The sequence below is a fragment of the Lithobates pipiens genome, unplaced genomic scaffold, assembly GCF_037356315.1.
Source record: "Lithobates pipiens isolate NorthernLeopardFrog02 unplaced genomic scaffold, aLitPip1_a1.2 Scaffold_18, whole genome shotgun sequence".
Taxonomy (NCBI): domain Eukaryota; kingdom Metazoa; phylum Chordata; class Amphibia; order Anura; family Ranidae; genus Lithobates; species Lithobates pipiens.
Window position 1 is genome coordinate 603,708,686 of NW_027507758.1, and position 22,678 is coordinate 603,731,363.

The window sequence follows — 22,678 nt, forward strand, 5'->3', positions numbered from 1 at the left end:
GGAACATAACAAATATCATCTGATTATCATCATCAACCGATGAGCTAATCTCTCCTCCTATCAGCATGACTGTCTCTGGCCTGCCCCCATCATTCATTGGATTTCAGTTCTTCCAATCATAGCGGCTCATCATGCCATCTGGGTATTACCTTGGGGGCGGTCTGCATGCAAAGTCTGCCTAATAACACCCATAAAAAAATAAATACAAAAAAAGAAGGGGTATGGCCTTCTCTAACATCACACCCACTTTTCACCATGTCCACCAATCACTGCAGCACTGCTGATGCCTCCCCCCCCCCCCTCCAGGGTAAAAGATAAAAGAGCGGATTGGTGGTACAGTGTATACTTACACACAGATATTCCCAGTGAAGTTGATGTGAGGACAGCGATGTGGTTTGCACATGACGGCGACCACCGCAATCTATAAGAAAAAAAAAATACGAATTAAAGATGGCACCCAAACGCCGATGGATTTATTTTTTTTGCCCAAACAGATTCTCAATATTTAGCAAAATAATGAGAAAAAAAAAAAAAAAAAAAACACCACACAGGGACTTTGTGTGTTCGAGAGAGAATTTTTTTTTTTAATATATATTTGTTTTTTTTCACATTACACCCATACACACACAGTTGTGCTTATAACTGTTTACGCTTTTTAAATCATAATGACAACAGAAACTAGTAAAATGACCCTGATCAAAAGTTTACATACCCTGGTGATTTTGGTCTGACAACATGCACACAAGGGGGTTTGAATGGCTATTAAAAAGGCAACCATCCTCACCTGTGATTTGTTTGCTTGTAATTTGTGTGTGTATTTTTACACACACACACACACACACACACACACACACACACACACACACACACACACGGTCAATGCGTTTTTAGACTCCTGACAGACCCTTGCATCTTTTATCCAGTGCTGCACTGACATTTCTGGATTCTGAGTCATAGGGAAAGCAAAAGAATTGTCAAAAGGATCGGCGGGAAAAAGTAGTTGATCTGTATAAAACAGGAAGGGATATAAAAAGATATCCAAGGAATAGAGAATGCCAATCAACACGTTCAAACTCTAATCAAGAAGTGGAAAATGATGGGTTCTGTTGAAACCAAACCATGGTCAGGTAGACCAACTAAAATTTCAGCCACAACTGTCAGGAAAAAATAAAAAATGCTCAGGATGCAAAGAAAAACCCACAAATAAGAGATGAAATACAGGACTTGCTGAAAACATGTGGTATGGCTGTTTCAAGACGAACAATAAGGAGGCACATGAGGAAAGATGGGCTGCATGGTCAAGTCACCAGACATTACTACGCACAGACATTATGCCGCTTACAATATGCCAAACAGCACAGAGACAAGCCTCAAACCTTCTGGCACAAAGTCATTTGGAGTGATGAGGCTAAAATTGAGCTTTTTGGCAACAACCATAAACACTACATTTGGAGAGGAGTCAACAACGCCTATGATGAAAGGTACAGCATACCTACTGTGAAACACGGAGGTGGATCGCTGATGTTTTAGGGAGGTGTACAAAAGGCACAGGAAATTTGGTCAAAATTGAGGGCAAGATGAATGCAGTATGTTATTAAAAAAATACTGGGAGGAACATTTTGCATTCATCAGCCAGGAAGCTGCGCATGGGACGTACTTGGACATTCCAACATGACAATAATCCAAGACACAAGGCCAAGTCCACCTGTCATTGGCTACAGCAGAATAAAGTGAAGGTTCTGGAGTGGCCATCTCAGTCTCCTGACCTCAATATCATGGAGCCTCTCTGGGGAGATCTCACACGTGCCGTTCATACAAGACAGCCCAAGAGGAATGGGCAGATTTACCATCTGAGAAGATAAAGGGCCTCATCTACAAATACCACAAAAGACTTCAAGCTGTGATTGATGTTAAAGGGGACAATACACGGTATTAACCTCCCTAGCGGTAATCCATAGTCTGGCTCAGGTTGGGATTTTACTAACACAAGCGGTAACCCCGAGCCAGACTCGGGATTGCATCGCTGGATGCAGGGAGGACACGGAGAAGTTACTTACCTTGTCCCCTGGATCCAGCGATGTCCTCCGCGCTGTGTGATCGAGCTGTCCTCCGCTCGATTCACACAGTGCCGAATGCCGCCGAGCTCCATTCCCTGTGACGTTACGGCGCACGGGAGCGGAGATCGGCACCAAATTCAAAAAAGGAAAAAGTACACAAAACACACACAGTACTGTAATCTTACAGATTACAGTACTGTATAAAAAAAATACACACCCCCTTTGTCCCTAGTGGTCTGTGCAGTGCCCTGCATGTACAAATTTCGTGTGCCTTTTTATATTATAAATACTGTTTTTTATGGCTGGAATTTGGAGATTGTCCATAGCAACCAAAAAGTGTCCTTTTTTTCAGTGTTTTTGGATTTGATTACATTATTGAATATTTTTTATTATTATTTATTATATTATAAAAACTTTAATCATACCCGGGATGACCGCTAGACTCTGGTTTGAACAGAATTATTCCTAAGAATTACAGGACTACAATATAAAAACGCCAAATTTCCATGCAAAATAATTGTACCGCTTTCAGCACCTAAAACCAGAATGAATCATACCGCCAGGGAGGTTAAGAACTGGGGTATGTAAACTTATGATCAGGGTCATTTGGGTAGTTTCTGTTGACATTATAATATAAAAAGAGTAAACACAGTTGATTGATAATAAATGACTTCAGCCAAACACTGACCATGAGTGAAAGAAACGTTTTTGCGTTATCATTCATATTCTCTGAAAAATGGCCAAGAAATCATAAATTCTGCCAGGGTATGTAAACTTATGAGCACAGCTGTGTATATTTATTAATATATATATACACATATACATACATACATACATATACACACACACACACACACACACACACACACGGTGAGGGACAAAAAGTATTTGATCCCCTGCTGATTTCGTACGTTTGCCTACTAACAAAGAAATAATCTGTCTATAAATTTTAATGGTAGGTTTATTTTAACAAGGAGACAGAATAACAAAAATATCCAGAATAATGCATTTAAAAAAAAAAGTTATAAATGGATTTGCATTTTAATGAGTGAAATAAGTATTTGACCCCTTTTCGCAAAACACGACTTAGTACTTGGTGGCAAAGCCCGTGTTGGCAATCACAGAGGTCAGACGTTTCTTGTGGTTGGCCACCAGGTTTGCTCACATCTCAGGAGGGATTTTGTTCTGCTCCTCTTTGCAGATCCTCTCCAAGCCATTAAGGTTTCAGTATGTAAAACAAGGATACACTTAGGGCCGGTTCACACTGCGGGCGATGCGAGGCGACACCGACTTGCCTCGCCGCGACCTGCCGCGACCTCAGCGGCAACTTGCAGATGACTTCTGTATAGAAGTCAATGCAAGTCGCCCCGAGGTCGCCCGAAAGTAGTACAGGAACCTTTTTTCTGAGTCGGAGCGACTCGAGTCGCTCCTCTCAGAATGGTTCCATTGTACAGAACGGGGGCGACTTGTAAGATAGCAGCGAGGCGAGTCGTGTCGCCTCGCATCGCCCGCAGTGTGAACCGGCCCTTACTCTTTCCCCCATCTATTGTGTATCACCACTGCGCTAAACAAAAAAAAAACTTTAAACTAAGCCGCCACTTTAAAAAAAACAAAATGTGTACAGTATTCCTTAGCTAATCAATAGAATAAGCAGCGCTAAATATAAATCCACACCAGTGAATTCAAAAGTATTAAAAACTATAGACCCAGTCCAGTGAACATGAATTACTAAAATGTTACTACACTGTGCAAACCCTGCCCCGAGCATACAGAAATAGAGAAAATTAATTAATAGTTTGTATCGAAATTAACACAAATTATTATATAGTGCATGTCACCAGATGAATACGATCTGTTGAAAAAAATACCCTGTGACTAAATATTATTCAACACTAAAAATAAATAAACAAATAACAAGAATCAAATGAATTGTTTCAAGTTCTATCAAACAATGTCCACTTCCTAAAAACATTGTTACCAACACCACTGTGAAAGCTCCTGAGAACATAATATAATGTATCCCAGTAAAATCATAGTCCATACGTTGAATCTTCAGATCATAATCCAAATAATGGAATAGTGAAAAAAAACGTTTAACCAGTGTCTCTTGAATAAACAGCAGATTACATCTACACTCCTCCACCACACCGCTCTAGATGTGACTCCTCTCCCCTTATGTGTTTACACTCACCCGCTGTATATGCCTCATACTTTCGTGTTTGGCTGGATGTGCTTTTCCCCTTTACAGGGTTTAAATGGGGTATCCAAGTTTCCACTCCAGTGTCACGTGACTCGTTAGTGTTACAAGGTCTCAGGTGTGAATGGGGAGCAGGTATGTTAAATTTGGTGTTATCGCTCTCACTCTCTCATACTGGTCACTGGAAGTTCAACATGCACCTCATGACAAAGAACTCTCTGAGGATCTGAAATAAATAAATTGTTGCTCTACATAAACATGGCCTAGGCTATAAGAAAATTGCCAAGACCCTGAAACTGAGCTGCAGCACGGTCGCCAAGACCATACAGCGGTTTAACAGGACAGGTTCCACTCAGAACAGGCCTCACCATGGACAACCAAAGAAGTTGAGTGCACATGCTCAGCGTCATATCCAGAGGTGGTCTTTGGGAAATAGACGAATGAGTGCTGCCAGCATTGCTGCAGAGGTTGAAGGGGTGGGGGGTCAGCCTGTCAGTGCTCAGACCATACGCCGCACACTGCATCAAATTGCTCTGCATGGCTGTCATTCCAGAAGGAAGCCTCTTCTAAAGATGATGCACAAGAAAGCCCGCAAAGAGTTTTCTGAAGACAAGAAGACTAAGGACATACATTACTGGAACCGTGTCCTGTATTCTGATGAGACAAAGATAAACTTATTTGGTTCAGATGGTGTGAAGCGTGTGTGGTGGCAACCAGGTGAGGAGTACAAAGACAAGTTTGTCTTGCCTACAGTCAAGCATGGTGGTGGGAGTGTCATGGTATGGGGCTGCATGAGTGCTGCCGGCACTGGGGAGCTACAGTTCATTGAGGGAACCATAAATGCCAACATGTACTGTGACTTACTGAAGCAGAGCATGATCACCTACCTTTAGAGACTGGGTCGCAGGGCAGTATTCCAACATAATGACCCCAAACACACCTCCAAGATGACCACTGCCTTGCTAAAGAAGCTGAGGGTAAAAGTGGAAACCCTATTGAGTGTCTGTGGGGCATCTTCAAAACAGAAGGCGGAGAAGCCCAAGATCTCCAACATCCGCCAGCTCAGTGATGTCATCATGGAGGAGTGGAAGAGGACTCCAGTGGCAACCTGTGAAGCTCTGGTGAACTCCATGCCTAAGAGGGTTAAAGCAGTGCTGGAAAATAATGGTGGCCACAAAAAATATTGACACTTTGGGCCCAATATGGACATTTTCACTTAGGGGTGTACTCACTTTTGTTGCCAGCAGTTTAGACATTAATGGCTGTGTGTTGAGTTATTTTGAGGGGACAGCAAATTTACACCGTTATACAAGCTGTACACTCACTACTTTACATTGGAGCAAAGTGTCATTTCTTCAGTGTTGTCACATGAAAAGATAGAAGAAAATATTTACAAAAATGTGAGGGGTGCACTCACTTTTGTGAACTTGCTGATAGGACTCTGGTAGGGACCTTCCTGATATAAGGGCAGAGCGACAGTGGGGACCCTGACCTAAGGGGGCAATGTCGGGAACCCTGACGTAAGGCATGGGGGGGTGATGATGGGGGTCCCCGGCGTAGAAAGGGGGTCCAGGTTGTAGAGGGGGGGACACCAATGGGGACCTGGCCGTAGAAGGGGGGGGCGCTGATGGGGACCCGGACGCAGAAGGGGGGACGCCAGTAGGTACCCTGACTTAAAAGGGGATGCCAATAGGGACTTTGACGTAGAAAGGGGATGCCGACATAGAACAGGGGCGCTAATGGGGACCCTGACCAAAGGGGGGGCACTGATGGGGACCCTGAGGTAAAGGAGGCACGGCAAAGGGAACCTTGGCTTAAGGGGGACTCCGACATAAAGGGAGGCCCATGGGGCTCATAACATAAGGGGGGGGGGACACACCAATGGGAACGCTGACATAAGAGGAGATCAATTGGGATTTTCTTTTTAGTCCACCAATATTTTTAAAATATATCACGTGACCCTCATACTGAAAAGTTTGGAGCCCCCTGCTATAGAATGAGATCTGTATCTTACCCCGCTGGCAGTACGGATGGGTTTTGCCTTTAACTTGGGCAGCAGAAGCTTCCGGTACTGCGGCGGAACGGCGGCGATGATATCCACAAGCCGGGGCTGGGCGGACAGTCCATACTTGGCCGATGTTTTGGTCTTCAACCTGCGGAAAGAACAGCAAATATTTGAGAGCCGCACGCTATACAGGAGAGCCTTTTAAAGGTTTTTTTTTATTTTTTTTTAATTAACTGCGGCGGCTGAACTCCTCCGCGCTGTGTGTAGCTGGGGGGGTAAACACAGAAAGCACTCACAAGACGCTCTGCGCACAAATCCAATTACCCGGCATGGCGCTGGCCTCCATCAAAGCACACCACTTTGAACATGTGCCTTCTGATAGCCGGACTCCAAAATCCAGCTGCTCAGCTAATATGCATCGCCGCTATGCCTCCCGACGCACGCAAATTGTCATTTACCAACTTCCCCCAGCTGATGCGTCTTGGAGTTAAAGGAGAGTCCTGACAAAAGCAGAATTTCATAATGAATATGACTTTATTCCTCTTTTCAATAAGTATTAATAAAGAGCATTAAATCATTGATTCAATGTATTAGCATTGCTATAATCATTTTTCCTACTTTGAAAATGTTAACATGCCTTCAGTCCTTTCCTGAAGCTGGCAGCAGGGGGGGGGGGGGAGGGGCTGGCGCAACTTCCAGCTGATTGCAAAAGTAAAAAAACACATCCCAGGCACCTTTTAGACATGCATGTTACAGGGAGGGAGCTGGGAACTGATGGTGTAGACTACGTTTTCTCAATCGGGGCATCACGATCATGGGACCTAATTTTATCAAAATCATGAGTTGCCATGGTGTGGTTAGGTTGGCCGGCCACCAGCACCATAACAACCAATGACAGAGCCAGGATGCATGGCATCATTTGTTGCTAGGGTGTTGACTGGCTGGCAGCCAGCCTGCTTAAACCATGGTAACGCATGGCATGGATTCAGGGCAGGCAGCATGCAGGCCACCCCAACATATAAGAGGAAAGAGTGTGGATTCTCCAGAACTGCTCCACCTCCCACCCTCTGCTGAACAGATTGAGCCAAAAAGTAGGGCACTAATGTGAAGAGAGGACTGTGTTATGGGGGCCACTGACGTAAGGGGGTGGCACCTGTGACGTAAATGGGTGGCAAAAGGGGTAGCACCTGTGACGTAAAGGGGGGGATCCTCTGGCTTTAAATTATTTAATCAAGGCAGTTGTGTTCACTGTCCCAGGCTCATTTCCCATTGATAAGTAATATTTCCATTTTAGACTGGGGGCCTTAAGATTTTGCATTCTTTTAAAAAAGTGTGCCTTGATTGAAAAAAAGCTTGAGAAATGCTGGTGTAGACCAATCAGTTGCTTGATTATATTTGCAAACCTGTTTCTGGAGCAGTTACCAAGCAACTGAACAGCACAGCTAAAGTCTGCACCAACCAGTAGCAAAGCAGGGAGAAACATGCTCATCTAAAAGGGATGCCATGTACATGTTTTTTCACCCAGACTCATCAGTTGTCATCGCTTTCACTCTCTGCTCTCAGTGAATCTGAATGGGTGGCTATAAATGGAGATATTGAGAGAGCATAATAAATTGTAGACAGCTATAATATAAATGGATTCAGATGGGGATCTCTGGAATGATTATACGATATAGATAAGGACTAAATATACACATAAATTTGAAGAAACAGGATGAAGCAATTGAGAATTGAAACTGCGTCGCCATTTGCATTCAACTGCACACCCCAGTGTTGTGTCATCGGCAGCTCTTCCCCACAGAAAGAGGATTAGGAGCTGGTAGGCCAGGCTCCTGATCATGTGATCACTGTGGCAGCCAATCACATGATCAGGAAGCACAGAAACACCTTCCCCTTTAAAAACGTTAAGATTTAATTTAATGGCCAGCAGATGGGGTTAAAGGGGGACTGAAGTCTGGAAGCTGTGCAGGAAAATGGCAGGCAAAGGACAAAGGGGTAGTCATTAGGATTGCCAGTGGTTTCTCTGGAGCTGATTATCCTTTCTACATTACTGAATTACAATGCCTTGTTCTGTATCGTGTGGAGACAGCAAACTTGGTAGAGGCCGGACTTTGCTTCCTGGTATCAGAGCTGCTCCCCTCAAGTTTTGCGATTTGATGACTGGTGGGGTAATGATAGTGGTGGGGGAAGCACGGATCTACAGAAATGATGAAACAGATAGCAGGGAGATCCTTGCACTGCGGATCTTCAGGTACAACTTCCCCTCCAGCAAGAAGAACAGGGATCAGCACAGTGCTGGCACCACCAAACCTCACTCCAAATCTGGTGAGACTAGCAGATCCACATAACAGTTGAAGCAGAAGCAGGGAGATCCTTGCACTGTAGTTCCTCGGGTACAGCTTCCCCTGCAGAAAGGAGAACAAGTGAGCATCATAGTAATGCCCTCACCAATTCTCACCCCAAATCTACGGAGACTAGCAATCAGAGGCAGCAGACACTGCAGCTCACAGCGGGACTGTTTCAGTGCTGTCAATCCAGAAAGCAGTGGGCGGACCTAGGCGTGTCCAGGTGCTGATTGACAAGCTACATGTTTTTTGAATCAGCAATGAAAATGCTGATAGCCACACCCCCTGCAAAATCTTTGCCTCCTAATGTAGTTGCAAGCATATATGATGGGGGGCAACAACCCTGCTCTGAATTCAGGAGCAGTGCAGTATTGTTGCCACCCCATCACAGGAAGCTGCATGAGGTGGACTTTGTTGGCGGAGTAAATTTATACATCCAGAAAAATAAAAAAGACAAAAAACGCATTTTTAGTTAAGTATTAGGCGGACTGAAGTTCCTGTTTAGCTTTTTCTTTCCCTTCACTATTATTTTCTTGTTTTTTCTTTATAATTTAGATTTTTTTAGCTGTTGGCATTTAAACTTTTTTTTCATTTTTATTTTCTATTTAAAAAGGCCAGTCTCTTTAATTGGGCTGATGTACCCTGAGAAATCACGGCATGTCACAGAGCTGCCTCGTCTCTCTGGAGGTCGGATAACATTATAGGCTGGCAGGTCAATATTTACATGTGACTACAATGGGAACAGACCTGTCACCGGCTTTCCTTTCCTTCCACTCTCTACTGTTTGATGTTCTTCTTTATTTGTCCAAATGTAAATTACAGGACGATCGTATCTAGAAATCCCAACTAACTCAGTAGCCTCGGGGGAAGTTTAATAAAGTTGGCCTGTCATTTGTAGAAAACGTCACCACCTTCATAGACACAGAGAGAGAAAAACATTTTTTAAACCCCCCACCCCCCAGGATGTGTGAATGGCCACTAGATGGAGCTGAACAACATACTTATTTCCTAGAATACTCAGTACTATCTAGTGGCTATCATTTTCGCCATTCACTCCCCCCCCCTTTCAATTAATAGCATTCGATTTGCAGAGAACATAGCCCATGAACATTTTAATTTTTTTTACCTCCCATTTGCAGAGAATTTACCTGTTGTTGTTTTACAGTGAACTCGGAAAGTAATCACAGCGCTTCACTTTTTCCACATCTCATGTTACAGCCTCATTCCAAAATGGATTAAGTTCATTATTTTCCTCAAAATTCTACAGACAATACCCCATAATGACAACATAAGTTTGCTTGAAATCTTTGAAAATGTATTAAAAATAAAAAACAGGAAAAACAATCCTATGTACAGAAGTATTTACAGCCTTTGCTCAATACTTTGGTTAAGCCCCTTTGGCACCAATTAGAGCAGTGGCCCCCAACCTTTTTGGCACCGGGGACCGGCATTGTGGATGAAAATTGTGGCAAGGCACGGAGGGGTGGGCGCATGGGGGACGATGCGGCTTTTCGCGGCCAATTTGTCAGGAAATGCCTGGTGTTAGCACTTCATCACAACACCATAGTTAATGTGGTGTCAGAATGATTGAAGTGCATCATTTTTATTATTATATTGTAATATAAAATGAAATAGTTCAACTCACCATAATGCAGAATCTGTCACTAGATGCAGCTTGTCACTTGCTACCAGCTTGCCACGTTGCCTATCACCAGATTTCCACATGCCACATTGCCTGCCACCAGATGCAGACTGCCACATGCCATCAGATGCAGATTGACACATGCCACAGTCACATGTCACCAGATGCAGATTGCCACAGTTCAATGCCACCAGATTGCCACGTCACCAGATGCAGATTGCCACAGTCACTTGCCACATGCCACCAGATGCAGATTGCCAGTCACTTGCCACATGCCACCAGATGCAGATTGCCACAGTCACCAGCCACATGCCACCAGATGCAGATTGCCACAGTCACTTGCCACATGCCACCAGATGCAGATTGCCACAGTCACTTGCCACATGCCACCAGATGCAGATTGCCACATGTCACCAGCCACATGCCACCAGATGCAGATTGCCACATGTCACCAGATACAGATTGCCACAGTCACTTGCCACCAGATGCACATTGCCACAGACACATGCCACCAGATGCAGATTGCCACATGTCACCAGATGCAGATTGCCACAGTCACTTTCCACAGCCACCAGATGCAGATTGCCACAGACACATGCCACCAGATGCAGATTGCCACAGACACATGCCACCAGATTCAGATTGCCACAGACACATGCCACTAGATGCAGCATCTTAAATGCAAATTGTCACTAAGTGCAGTGCAGTGCAGTGGAGTGGAGTGGAGGGTTCCGTGTGAGAGAGAACAGAGGTGATGCGGGGCGGGCTGTGAGAGATGATGTAATCTCTCTGCTCCCCCGCTTCACCTCCAACAGTATACTGGCCGGGCTGTGTGGGCAGAACAGCGGTGATGTGGGCGGGCGGTGGGAGATGATGTCATCTCTCTGCTCGTCTGCTTCACCCCCAGCAGTGTAGCGGCAGGGCTGTGTGGGCGGAAGTGCGGTGATCGCTCTGCTCACGGCCGCCGCCGCATCTCAGTGCACACTTCGTGGCCCGGCTGCAAACGGGCTACGGCCCGGAGGTTGGAGACCCCTGAATTAGAGCCTCAAGTCTTTTTGAGTATGATGCCACAAGCTTGGCACAACTATTTTTGGGCAGTTTCTCCCATTCTTCTTTATCAGGATCTCTCAGCTCCATCAGGTTGGATGGGGAGCGTCGGTGCACAGCCAGTTTCAGATCTCTCCAATGGGGTTTAAGTCTGGGCCACTCAAGGACATTCACAGAGTTGTCCCGTAGCCACCGCTTTATCTTGGCTGTGTGCTTAGGGTCGTTGTCTTGTTGGAAGATGAACCTTCTCCCCTGTCTGAGGTCCAAAGCGCTCTGAAACAGGTTTTCATCAAGGATGTCTCTGTGCATTGCTGCATTCATCTTTCCCTTGATCCTGACTAGTCTCCCAGTTCCTGCCACTGAAAAACATGCCCACAGCATGATGCTGCCACCACCATGCTTCACTGTAGGGATGGTATTGGGCAGGTGATGAGCGGTGCCTGGTTTCTGCCACACATGATGCTCGCCATTCAGGCCAAAGAGTTCAATCTTCAGGTGCCTTTTGGCAAACTCCAGGCAGTCTGTCATGTTTCTTTTACTGAGGAGTGGCTTCCATCTGGCCTCTCTACCATACAAGCCTGAATGGTGGAGTGCTGCAGAGATTGTAGTTCTTCTAGAAGGTTATCTTCTCTCCACAGAGAAATGCTGGAGCTCCGTCAGTGACCATTGTGGTTCTTGGTCACCTCCCCGACTAAGGTCCTTCTCCCATGATAAGTTTGGTCGGGCGGCCCACTCTACAAAGAGCCCTGGTGGCTCCAAACTTCTTCCATTTATGGATGATGGAGGCCACTGTGCTCATTTGGACCTTCAATGTTGAAGAACATTTTTCTGTACCCTTCCCCAGATCTGTGCCTCGATACGATCCTGTCTCGGAGGTCTACAGACTATTCCTTGGACTTCATGACTTGGTTTGTGCTCTGACATGCACTGTTAACTGTGGGACCTTATATAGACAGGTGTGTGCCTTTCCAAATCATGTCCAATCAACTGAATTAACCACAAGTGGACTTCAATCTAGTTGTAGAAACATCTCAAGGATGATCAGTGGAAACAGGAGGCACCTGAGCTCAATTTTGAGTGTCATGGCAAAGGCTCCGAATACTTATGTACATGGGATTTTTTTTTTTTATAAATTTGCAAAGATTTCAAAAAAGCTTCTTTAACGTTGTCATTGTATTGTCTGCAGAATTTTCAGGAAAATAATACATTTAATTCATTTTGGAATAAGGCTGTAACATAAAATGTGGAAAAAGTGAAGCGCTGTGAATACTTTCCGGATGCACTGTATTAAATACAACCACTAAAACTGTATTCAGACCTGTACTAATGTGATATAATATACACCACAAACACACACATAAACCATTTGTGCGCTGCACAAAATCATATATATATATATATATATATATATATATATATATATATATATATATATATATATTACACACACACACACATACACACACACACGTACATACAAGCATGTCCCTTATAAACTGCATTGTGGCAGCTTTGTAATTCTAAGGTTCAGGCTCCAGCTCAGCCATCCTGTCAGGGGAGTGAATAATCCAAAGGGTTGCGTCATGCATGTACGCGTGACTGTTCTCTAACGTCTATGGCCCGCTCGTTTAAGACAAAACTAAAATCGGGCAGCACAGTGGTTAGCATCCTAGCAGCAAAAAGGGTCTCTGGTTTGGATCCCAACCACAACACCATCTGCCTGGAGTTTGCATTTTCTCCTTGTGCCTGCGTGGGTTTCCTCCGGGTACTCCGGTTTCCTTCCACACTCTGAAGACATTCTGGTAGGTTAATCAGATCCTGTCTAAATAGGCCCTAATTATATATATATATATATATATATATATATATATATATATATACACACACACATATACATATACACACACAAACACATACATATACATGTATGTGTGTTAGGGACCTTAGGTTGTAAGCTCCTTGAGGATATGGACTCATGTGAATGTACAATGTATATGTAAAGAGCTGCGTAAATTGACTGCGCTATACAAGTACCTGAAATACAATAAAATAGGAGTTCTTCCTGTAGATAAAAAGTTTCTAATTCTTCACAAGTCAGAAATCTGCAAGTACAATGCTGCCACCTGTTGGCTATAAATGGGAACTGCAAGTTACAGAACTGAACCCTGGCTATGAATGGAGGAAGCTCAGACTCCAACCCTAGCATGCAAAAGTTCCTGAACTGAGGCTCTGTATATATAATTTTTTATTTTTTTTTCTACTTTCTGCCTTTAAACGCATGCAAAAAAATAAAAATGTATTTATTAATTTAGGCCTATATATTCTGTTACATTTTTCTCCACTATAAATTTTGCTCAAACCAATCAATATAAGCTTATTGCGATTTTTTTCCTCAAAAAATATGTAGCAGAATATATATTGGCCTAAATGAATAAATACATATAGATTTATATATATAACTAGTAATGGCGGCGATCAGCAACTTTTATCGGGACTGCGATATTGTGGCGGACAATTGGGACACTGACACTTTTTGGGGACCAGTGACACTAATACAGTGATTAGTGCTAAAAATATGCACTGTCACTGTACTAATGACACTGGCTGGGAAGGGGTTAACTGTGTGCCTAGCCAGTGTTTTTTCTAAATTGTGGGAGATGCTTTCCTGGAGCAAAGAATGGATCCATGTTCTTGCTATGCAGGAACACAGAATCAATGCCTTCCCTACTGACAACGGCAATCTGTCTTGTTTACAAAGGCAGATCGCCGTTCTGCCTGTGTACCGAACGATCAGTGTTTGCTGGCGGACATCGGGTCTATGTGACCCGCTGTGTAGAAAACACAGAAGGTGTGAGCCACCAGTGGCACACACTCACACCTGATACCTGGAAGCGCAGGATCACACATACATACATACACGTGATCCTGCACAGCACGGCCACCCTATAGCAGTAAAGCTGCTATTGGGTGGTCAGAAAGTGGTTAATTAAAAAATTAAAAAATAATTAATAATTTGATTTATATTATTCTATTTTGTATAATTATATATATATATATATACACACACATACACACATATACATACATATATACACACATATGTATACACGTTTTAACCACTTCAATACTGGGCACTTATACACCTTTCTGCCCAGACGAATTTTGAGCTTTCGGCGCTGTCGCACTTTGAATGACAATTGCGCGGTCATGCTACATTGTACCCAAACTAAATTTTTATCATCATTTTGCTCCTACAAATAGAGCTTTCTTTTGGTGGGATTTGATCGCCTCTGGGATTTTTATTTTCTGCTAAACAAAACTTTGTAAATAAGTACGTTTTCTCCTTCACTGATGGGCACTGACGAGGCTGCAGTGACGGGCACTGATAAGGCGGCACAGATTGGCACCGATAGGCGGCACCGATATGTGACACAAATAGGCAGTGAAAGGTGGCATGGATTGTCATGGATAGGTGGCACGGATTGTCATGGATAGGTGGCACGGATAGGTGGCACGAATGGGCATGGATAGGCACTGATAGGCAGCTAGGATAGGCGGCATTGTAGTGTAAAGTATTGTAGGGATGGATGCCAATCAGTGCCAAACAATAATGGAATGCAATCAGTGATGCCCATTGTGGGCATTGACTGGCATTCATTATGGGCACTGACTGGCATCCCTGGTGGTCTAGGGGGGCATACCTGGTGCTGGGCATCCCTGGTGGTCTGGTGGCGTCTCTAGTGGTCCAGTGTGGGCATCCTTGGGGGGGCTGTGCTGATAATCGACTGTCAGATGAGCAGCCGATCGGCTCTCCTCTACTCGTGTGACAGACGCGAGTGAGGAAAAGCCGATTACCGGCTCTTCCTATTTACACTGTGATCAGCCGTGATTGGACACGGCTGATCACATGGTAAAGAGTCTCCGTCAGATACTCTTTACTGAGATCGTAGTTGTGGGGTGTCAGACTGACACACCGCAACAACGATCGTCGCGAAGCGCGCCCCTGATTATTATCCTGATCACGTCATATGACCGGTCTGGATATTAAAACCACTTTGCCACCGTCATTTTGCTATATGGCGGGCAGAGTGGTTAAATATATGAATGAGGATGATGATGATGATGATGATGATGATGATTGGGAGGAGAGTAATAATCCTATATATCCATGCACACAGACTTTTATCAGCAGTTTTTGGCAGGGTGTTTTCTGGTTGGGAAAAAATCCAGACTTAGTGCATTTCAAGACGAGATGGGAGTATAGTTTTGATTAAAAAAAAAAAATAATAATAATAATAAAATAAAAATAAAAATTTAAAAAGCTAAAATATGCAAAACGTTAAATCTACTGGCGTTTTTATATAACTCGGATTATGGGAGGTACGGTGCCGTGAAAAAAGTATTCATACCCCTTGCAATTTTCCACATTTTGTCATGTTACAACCAAGAGTATAAAAATTTATTTTTTTGAGATTTTATGTGATAGACCAACAAAAAGTGAGAATTGTGAAGTGGAAGGAAAATGATAAATGGTTTTGCAATTTTTTTTTAAATAAATATGTGAAAAGTGTGGGGTACATATTCAGCCACCTTTACTCTGATACCCCTAACTAAAATCTAGTGGATCCAATTGCCTTCAGAAGTCACCTAATTAGTAAATAGAGTCCACCTATGTGTAATTTAATCTCAGTATAAATACAGCTGTTCTGTGAAGCCCTCATTGGTTTGTTAGAGAAACTTGGTGAACAAACAGTATCATGAAGGCCAAGGAACACACCAGACAGGTCAGGGATAAAGTTGTGGAGAAGTTTGGAGCAGAGTTAGGTTATAAAAAAAATATCCCAAGCTTTGAACATCTCACGGAGCACTGTTCAATCCATCATCTGAAAATGGAAAGAGTATGGTACATCTGCAAACCTACCAAGACATGGCCGTCACCTAAACTGACAGGCCGGGCAAGGAGAGCATTCATCAGAGAAGCAGCCAAGAGGCCCATGGTAACTCTGGAGGAGCTGCAGAGATCCACAGCTCAGGTGGGAGAATCTGTCCACAGGACAACTATTAGTCGTGCTCTCCACAAATCTGACCTTTATGGAAGAGTGGCAAGAAGAAAGACATCGGTGAAAGAAAATCATAAGAAGTCCTGTTTGCAGTTTGTGAGAAGCCATGTGGGGGACACAGCAAACATGTAGAAGAAGGTGCTCTGGTCAGATGAGACCAAAATGTAACTTTTTGGCCTAAAGGAAAAACACTGTGTGTGACAGAAAACTAACACTGCACATCACCCTGAACACACCATCCCATGGTGGTGGCAGCATCATGATGTGGGGATGATTTTCTTCAGAAGGGACAGGAAAGCTGGTCAGAGTTGATGGGAAGATGGATGGAGCCAAATACAGGACAATCTTAGAAGAAAACATGTAAGAGTCTGCAAAAGACTTGAGACTGGGGCGGAGGTTCACCTTCCAGCAGGACAACGACCCTAAATATACAGCCAGAGCTACAATGGAATGGCTTAGATCAAAGTATATTCATGTGTTAGAATGGCCCAGTCAAAGTCTAGACCTAAATCCAATTGAGAATCTGTGGCAAGACTTGAAAATTGCTGTTCACAGACGCTCTCCATCCAATCTGACAGAACTTGAGATATTCTGCAAAGAAGAATGAGCAGAAATGTCACTCTCTAGATGTGCAAAGCTGGTAGAGACATCCCCAAAAATATTTGCAGCTGTAATTGCAGTGAAAGGAGGTTCTACAAAGTATTAACTCAGGGGGGTGCCATACAAAATGTACACCACACTTTTCACATGAAAAAAATGTTGAAAACCATTTATCATTTTCCTTCCACGTCACAATTATGTGTCACTTTGTGTTGGTCTATCACATAAAATCCCAATAAAATACGTTTGGTTGGTTGTAACATGACAAAATGTCCAACATTTCAAGGGGTATGAATACTTTTTCAAGGCACTGTATATGGTCTGGTTTATTTCTTTCACATTATCTATATTTATTTGTCTTGTCCATACCTTTTCTCTTTCTTTTTTTTTCTATGATCTTTTGTTTTTTTTATTATTATTCGCTTGCATATGAGCATTAAAGTGCAATGATCCACAGAAGAACAAGTTTATAAATGTGAACTTAAGATCAAAAGTTACTTGATATTAAGAGCTTGTTTCCACTGGTGAAGAGCAATCCATACTGGATCACTTTTCAGAGGACATTTGAAAGGCGGCTGGTGAGGTGTGAGGTTGCTTTCTCACTGCCTGTTTTAACCTGGTTAAGCCCGTACCACTGCACCGCACCCCAATGCAATGTATGCGGTTGTGAACCAGCCACAAAAAGGTATCATTTTTGTCGCAGAATTTGCACCACCCTGGCAGCAGGGACACTTTATGTAAAAAAGAAACCCCTTACTGGGAAGTAATTTTGAAAACTGACCATATGGCCATAGATCCTCGTAATGTCATGAATAATTCTGAACACCCCCCTATGTAAATGACACCTCAGTAAATACTTTAGGCCAGTCGCCGAAACTTCCCCATCCCGGACAAGCCCCCAAGTAACACTCACTTGTTGAGGTTGACGTCCTTTCCTAGCTCATGAGCTTCTACGAGCTGTTTAATGATGTCGGAGATGGTCTTCATCATCAGCTCAGCCTTGCTGAGCTCCCCTGCAGGAGATAGAAATTGCAATATGAGAGATTAGAAGATTATGCCCATCCTACACAAGTAACACAGCCACGGACCTACAGATGAGACCTAGAATCCACCCACAGACCAGCGAGGGCAGTTGTTCTCATGTGGTTCTGAGCACCTACAGGACAAACCATGTGTGGAGTGCACCATAAATTCCACTTACACTTCAGGCATTATAAGTTTATATCAATGAAGAGGAGATGGAGGCCCAAGCTAAAAAGGAAGAGGCCACCACAATTAGAGTCCATGGAGAGGAGACAGAAGCCCAGTCTGAGAGGAAGAGGTCACCTATGCTAATCATGGACAATGCAGAGAAGATGGAGGCCCAGGCTGAAGGAAACAGGTCCCTACCACTAATCAGAGACAATGGAGAGGAGATGGAGGCACACGCAGGGAGGAAGGGGCAGCTGCTGCCGCCACCACTACTCAGTGACGACAGAGAGAAAAATAGAGGCCCAGGCTGAAAGGAAGAATTCACCAATACTAACCAGGAAGAGCGGGGAGGAGATAGAGGCCAATGCCACTAACCAGAGACAATGGAGAGAAGATAGGAGGTCCAATCTGAGAGAAAGAGGCCACCATCACTAATCAGGGACAACAGAGAGAAGATGGAGGTCCAAGTTGAGAGGAAGAGGCCAACACCACTAATCAGAGACAATGGAGGGGAGATGGAGGTCCAAGCTGAGAGAGAGAAGCCACCATTACTAATCAGAAAAAATGGTGCAGGGATAGGAGGTCCAAGTGAAGTGGAACAGGCCACCAATACAGGGACAATGGATAGAAGGTGAAGGCTACTACCAATAATTAGAGACAAATAGAGAGAAGATGGTGGCCCGAACTGAGAGAAAAAGGACAGCACAAGTAAACAGAGCCAATGAAGAAGCAAGCTAAAAAGGAAGAGGCAACCACCACTAGCGGGGACAATGGATGCCCAAGCTGAGGGGAAAAGGCCACCATCGCCAGAGACAATGGAGAGAAGATGGAGGCTGAGCTAAGAGGAAGAGGCCACCACCACTAAGCAGAGACAATGGAGGCCCAAGATGAGAGGAAGAGACTTATCACTAATGAGAAACAATGGAAAGGGGATGGAGGCCAAAACCCATAGTCGGCGACAATGAAGAGGGACGAAGCTGAGAGGAAGAGGACACCATCACAAATCAGAGAAAAATGGAGAGAAGATGGAAGTCCAAAGTGAGAGAAAGAGGCACCACCACTAATCATAGACAATGGAGAGAACATAGAGGCCCAAGCTCAGGGTAAAAGGCCACCATCGCCAATCAGAGACAATGGAGAGAAGATGGAGGCTGAGCTAAGAGGAAGTGGCCACCACCACTAATCAGAGGTGATGGAGACCCAAGATGAGAGGAAGAGGCTACCACCACTAATCAGAGACAAAGGAGGCCCAAGATGAGGGGGAAGACGCCACCACCACTAATCAAAGATAATGAAGAGGACACCATCACTAATCAGAGAAAATGGAGAGAAGATGGAAGCCCAAAATGAGGGGAAGATGCCACCACCACTAATCAGACAATGGGGAGAAGATGGAGGTCCAAACTGAGAGAGAGAGAAGCCACCATAACTAATCAGAAAAAATTGTGAGGGGATAGGAGGTCCAAGCTAAGAGGAATAGGCCACCAATACAGGGACAATGGTGGAAGGTGAAGGCCACTACCAATAATTAGTGAAAAATAGAGAGAAGATGGTGACCCGAGCTGAGAGAAAAAGGACAGCACAAGTAAACCGAGCCAATGAAGACGCAAGGTAAAAAGGAAGAGGAAACCACCACTAGCAGGGACAATGGATGCCCAAGCTGAGGGGAAAAGGCCACCATCACCAGAGACAATGGGGAGAAGATGGAGGCTGAGCTAAGAGGAAGAGGCCACCACCACTAAGCAGAGACAATGGAGGCCCAAGATGAGAGGAAGAGGCCACCGCCACTAATCAGAGATGATGGAGATCCAAGATGAGGGGGAAGAAGCCACCACCACTAATCAAAGTTAATGAAGAGGAGATGAAGGCCCAAGCTGAGAGGAAGAGGGCACCACCACTAATCAGAGACAATTAAGTCGGGGGTCCAAGCTGAGAGGAAGAAGAGGCCACTAACACTAAATCAGGGACAATGGAGAGGAGATAAAAGCTGAGCTGAGAGGAAGAGGCCACAGCCACCAAATTATAGACACCAGCTGTTCATTCGATTGGTCCACCCAATGACCACAGCATACCAAATATAAGACATTTAGAGCAGTGCAGCACAACATCAGTGTGCTGGGAATGGGGTGGCACTAACCTAATGGAAGGTGTGGTATCAGGTGCGAATGAGCCCTCTGACCAATGGCAATGGTGAACTGCGTTCAAGCCAGCTGTGGTTTGCAAATGCACGGTCTAGCCAGCCGCCAAAAAAAAAAAAGTGTGAGCGCATATTACGATGAGTACGGTAGTGACAAAAAACACAGCCCGCCCCGAGTTTAGGGGGGTGGGGCTGCGAGGCCAGTCGGCACAACCCCTTCACGGCTCAGATGAGTCTACAGCGGCTGTGACAGCAGAGCACAGTGAAGCCTCCTCCCCCCTCCCCCCTCCCCCTGCATGCAGAATCGTTGTGCCGGGCCCGGGGTGTGCAGACTGGCTTGGATGCGAAGCCATTACCTTGGGCTCTCCGTGTGTGTTCTGAACGGGGGCTGTATTGTGTTAGGGGGGTCTGTGCACTGTAGGGAGGTTGTGTACTGGGGGGGGGGGGGGTCTGCACTGTAGTGAGGGGTCTGCACTATGGGGGGGTCTACACTGTAGGGGGTCTGTGTAACATGCAGGGAGTCCAGAACTGTTAGGGGGTGTCTGTAAAGGGGTCCAGAGGTGCAGCAGGAAGCTGTGCAACTTAAAGGGGTCCAGAGGTGCAGGGTGCTGTGTAATATAAAGAGGATCAGAGGTACAAGGGCTGTGTAATGTAAAGGGGTCCAGAGGTGCTGTGTAATGTAAAGGGGTCCAGAAGTACAAGGGCTGTGTAATGTAAAGAGGTCCAGAGGTACAGGGGCTGTGTAATGTAAAGAGGTCCAGAGGTGTAGGCTGCTGTGTAATGTGAAGGGGTCCAGAGTGCCATATAATGTTAAGGGGTCCAAAGGTACAAGGGCTGTGTAATGTAAAGGGGTCCAGAGGTGCAGGGTGCTATGTAATGTAAAGGGGTCCAGAGGTGCAGTTGTGGAGAGGGTGTACACAGTAGTGACAAAAAGATATTAAAGGATGCATGGGGGCACAATGTGATGTTTTTACATTTCAAGGTGGGGGGTATATAGGATCCGCCCCGGGTGCCAAATGCTCTAGGTACACCCCTGCGGTAATTTCAGTAACAGCAGAGAGATAACTCGCTTTCAGAGTGCTTGAGTTGCCCCTGTCTGTCTGTCTTTATTTCTCTCTCTCTTGAATTCTTAATTATTCTTATTATTTCTCTCCCGCTCTCTTGCTTTCATTCTTTATTTTTTTCTTCTGTTTCTTTCTTTTTCTCTCTCTCTCTCTTTCAATCTTTATTTATCTCTTTCATTGTTTTATGAAAACGTTTACAGCACAAGCGTTTATTTTTTTTAATTATCTTTCACTTTTCTATCTTTATCCTTTTTTAACCACTTCGTTACTGGGCACTTAACCACTTAACAACCGGCCCATAGCCGAATGATGGCTACAGGGCGGTTTCTCAACTCTGGGAGGCCGTCATATGACGTCCTCCCAGAGTTCCACTCTCACGCGATCCCTTGGGGGCGCACTCGAGAGCATCCGTGACTGCCGGGTCCTGTGGGGAGAGCGTCCTGTGGGGAGTGCTCATAGCGGCCGTTTACCATGTGATCGCTCCGTCAAATGACGGAGCGATCACTTGTAAACAAACCTGTTATGACGCCGGTTCCTCCTTCCCCTCTCTGTACCGATCGGTACAGCGGAGGGGGACAGATCGGCGTCAGCAGCGCTGTTGGCTGGATCTGCAGTGCCCACAGTGCTGCGCACCAACAATTAACCCCTCAATTCCCTGACAATACTCTGCAATACCCAGCAATAATCTGCAATAGCCTGTAATACCCTGCCATAAAATTGCCATACCCAGCAATACTCGGTGGTACCCTGCAATACTCGGCCATACTCGGTGGTACCCTGCAATACTCGGCCATACTCGGTGGTACCCTGCAATACTCGGCCATACTCGGTGGTACCCTGCAATACTCGGTGGTACCCTGCAATACTCGGCCGCACTCAGCCATGCTCGGCTGTACTCGCCCTCTGTATGTTGCCAGGCTGTGGAAGTCTCACACATGTGGCATCGCCGTACTCAGGAGGAGTAGGAGAATCTATTTTGGGGAGTCATTTTTGCTATGTGTTAGAAATATTGTATAAATGGACAACTAAAAAAAAAAAATGCATTTTAACCACTTCCCGCCGGCCGTCATATGACGTCCTTGACTTTGTGCGGGGATATCTGAATGATGGGTGTAGCTACAGGCATCATTCAGATATCAGATTTTTCAGCCGGCGATTCCCTACACCATAAGAATGAGCATTGCGGCTGTTCCGCTGCTTGATCGTTCTTACAGGAGGTGAGAGGGGACTCTCTCCCCGCCGCCCCCTGGTGCTTCTACCGACTTGCCAATATGATCAAAGCCAGAATCGATATTTTTTGTTTTATTTCAGGCTTCCCAGCCTAGAGGTGAGA

At 44.8% G+C, this 22,678-nt stretch overlaps 1 protein-coding gene across 1 annotated transcript in view; it reads right to left on the bottom strand.

The window, feature by feature from the left end:
• Positions 1–22,678, bottom strand: part of ELP3 (elongator acetyltransferase complex subunit 3) — a 200,674-nt gene that overhangs the window by 171,954 nt on the left and 6,042 nt on the right. The window contains exons 2-4 of the mRNA XM_077489256.1: positions 17,867–17,966; positions 6,269–6,407; positions 351–421 (exon numbers count right to left, since the gene is read on the bottom strand). Coding sequence (XP_077345382.1) covers positions 351–421; positions 6,269–6,407; positions 17,867–17,966 — 310 coding nt within the window. The remainder of the gene's footprint in view (positions 1–350; positions 422–6,268; positions 6,408–17,866; positions 17,967–22,678) is intronic.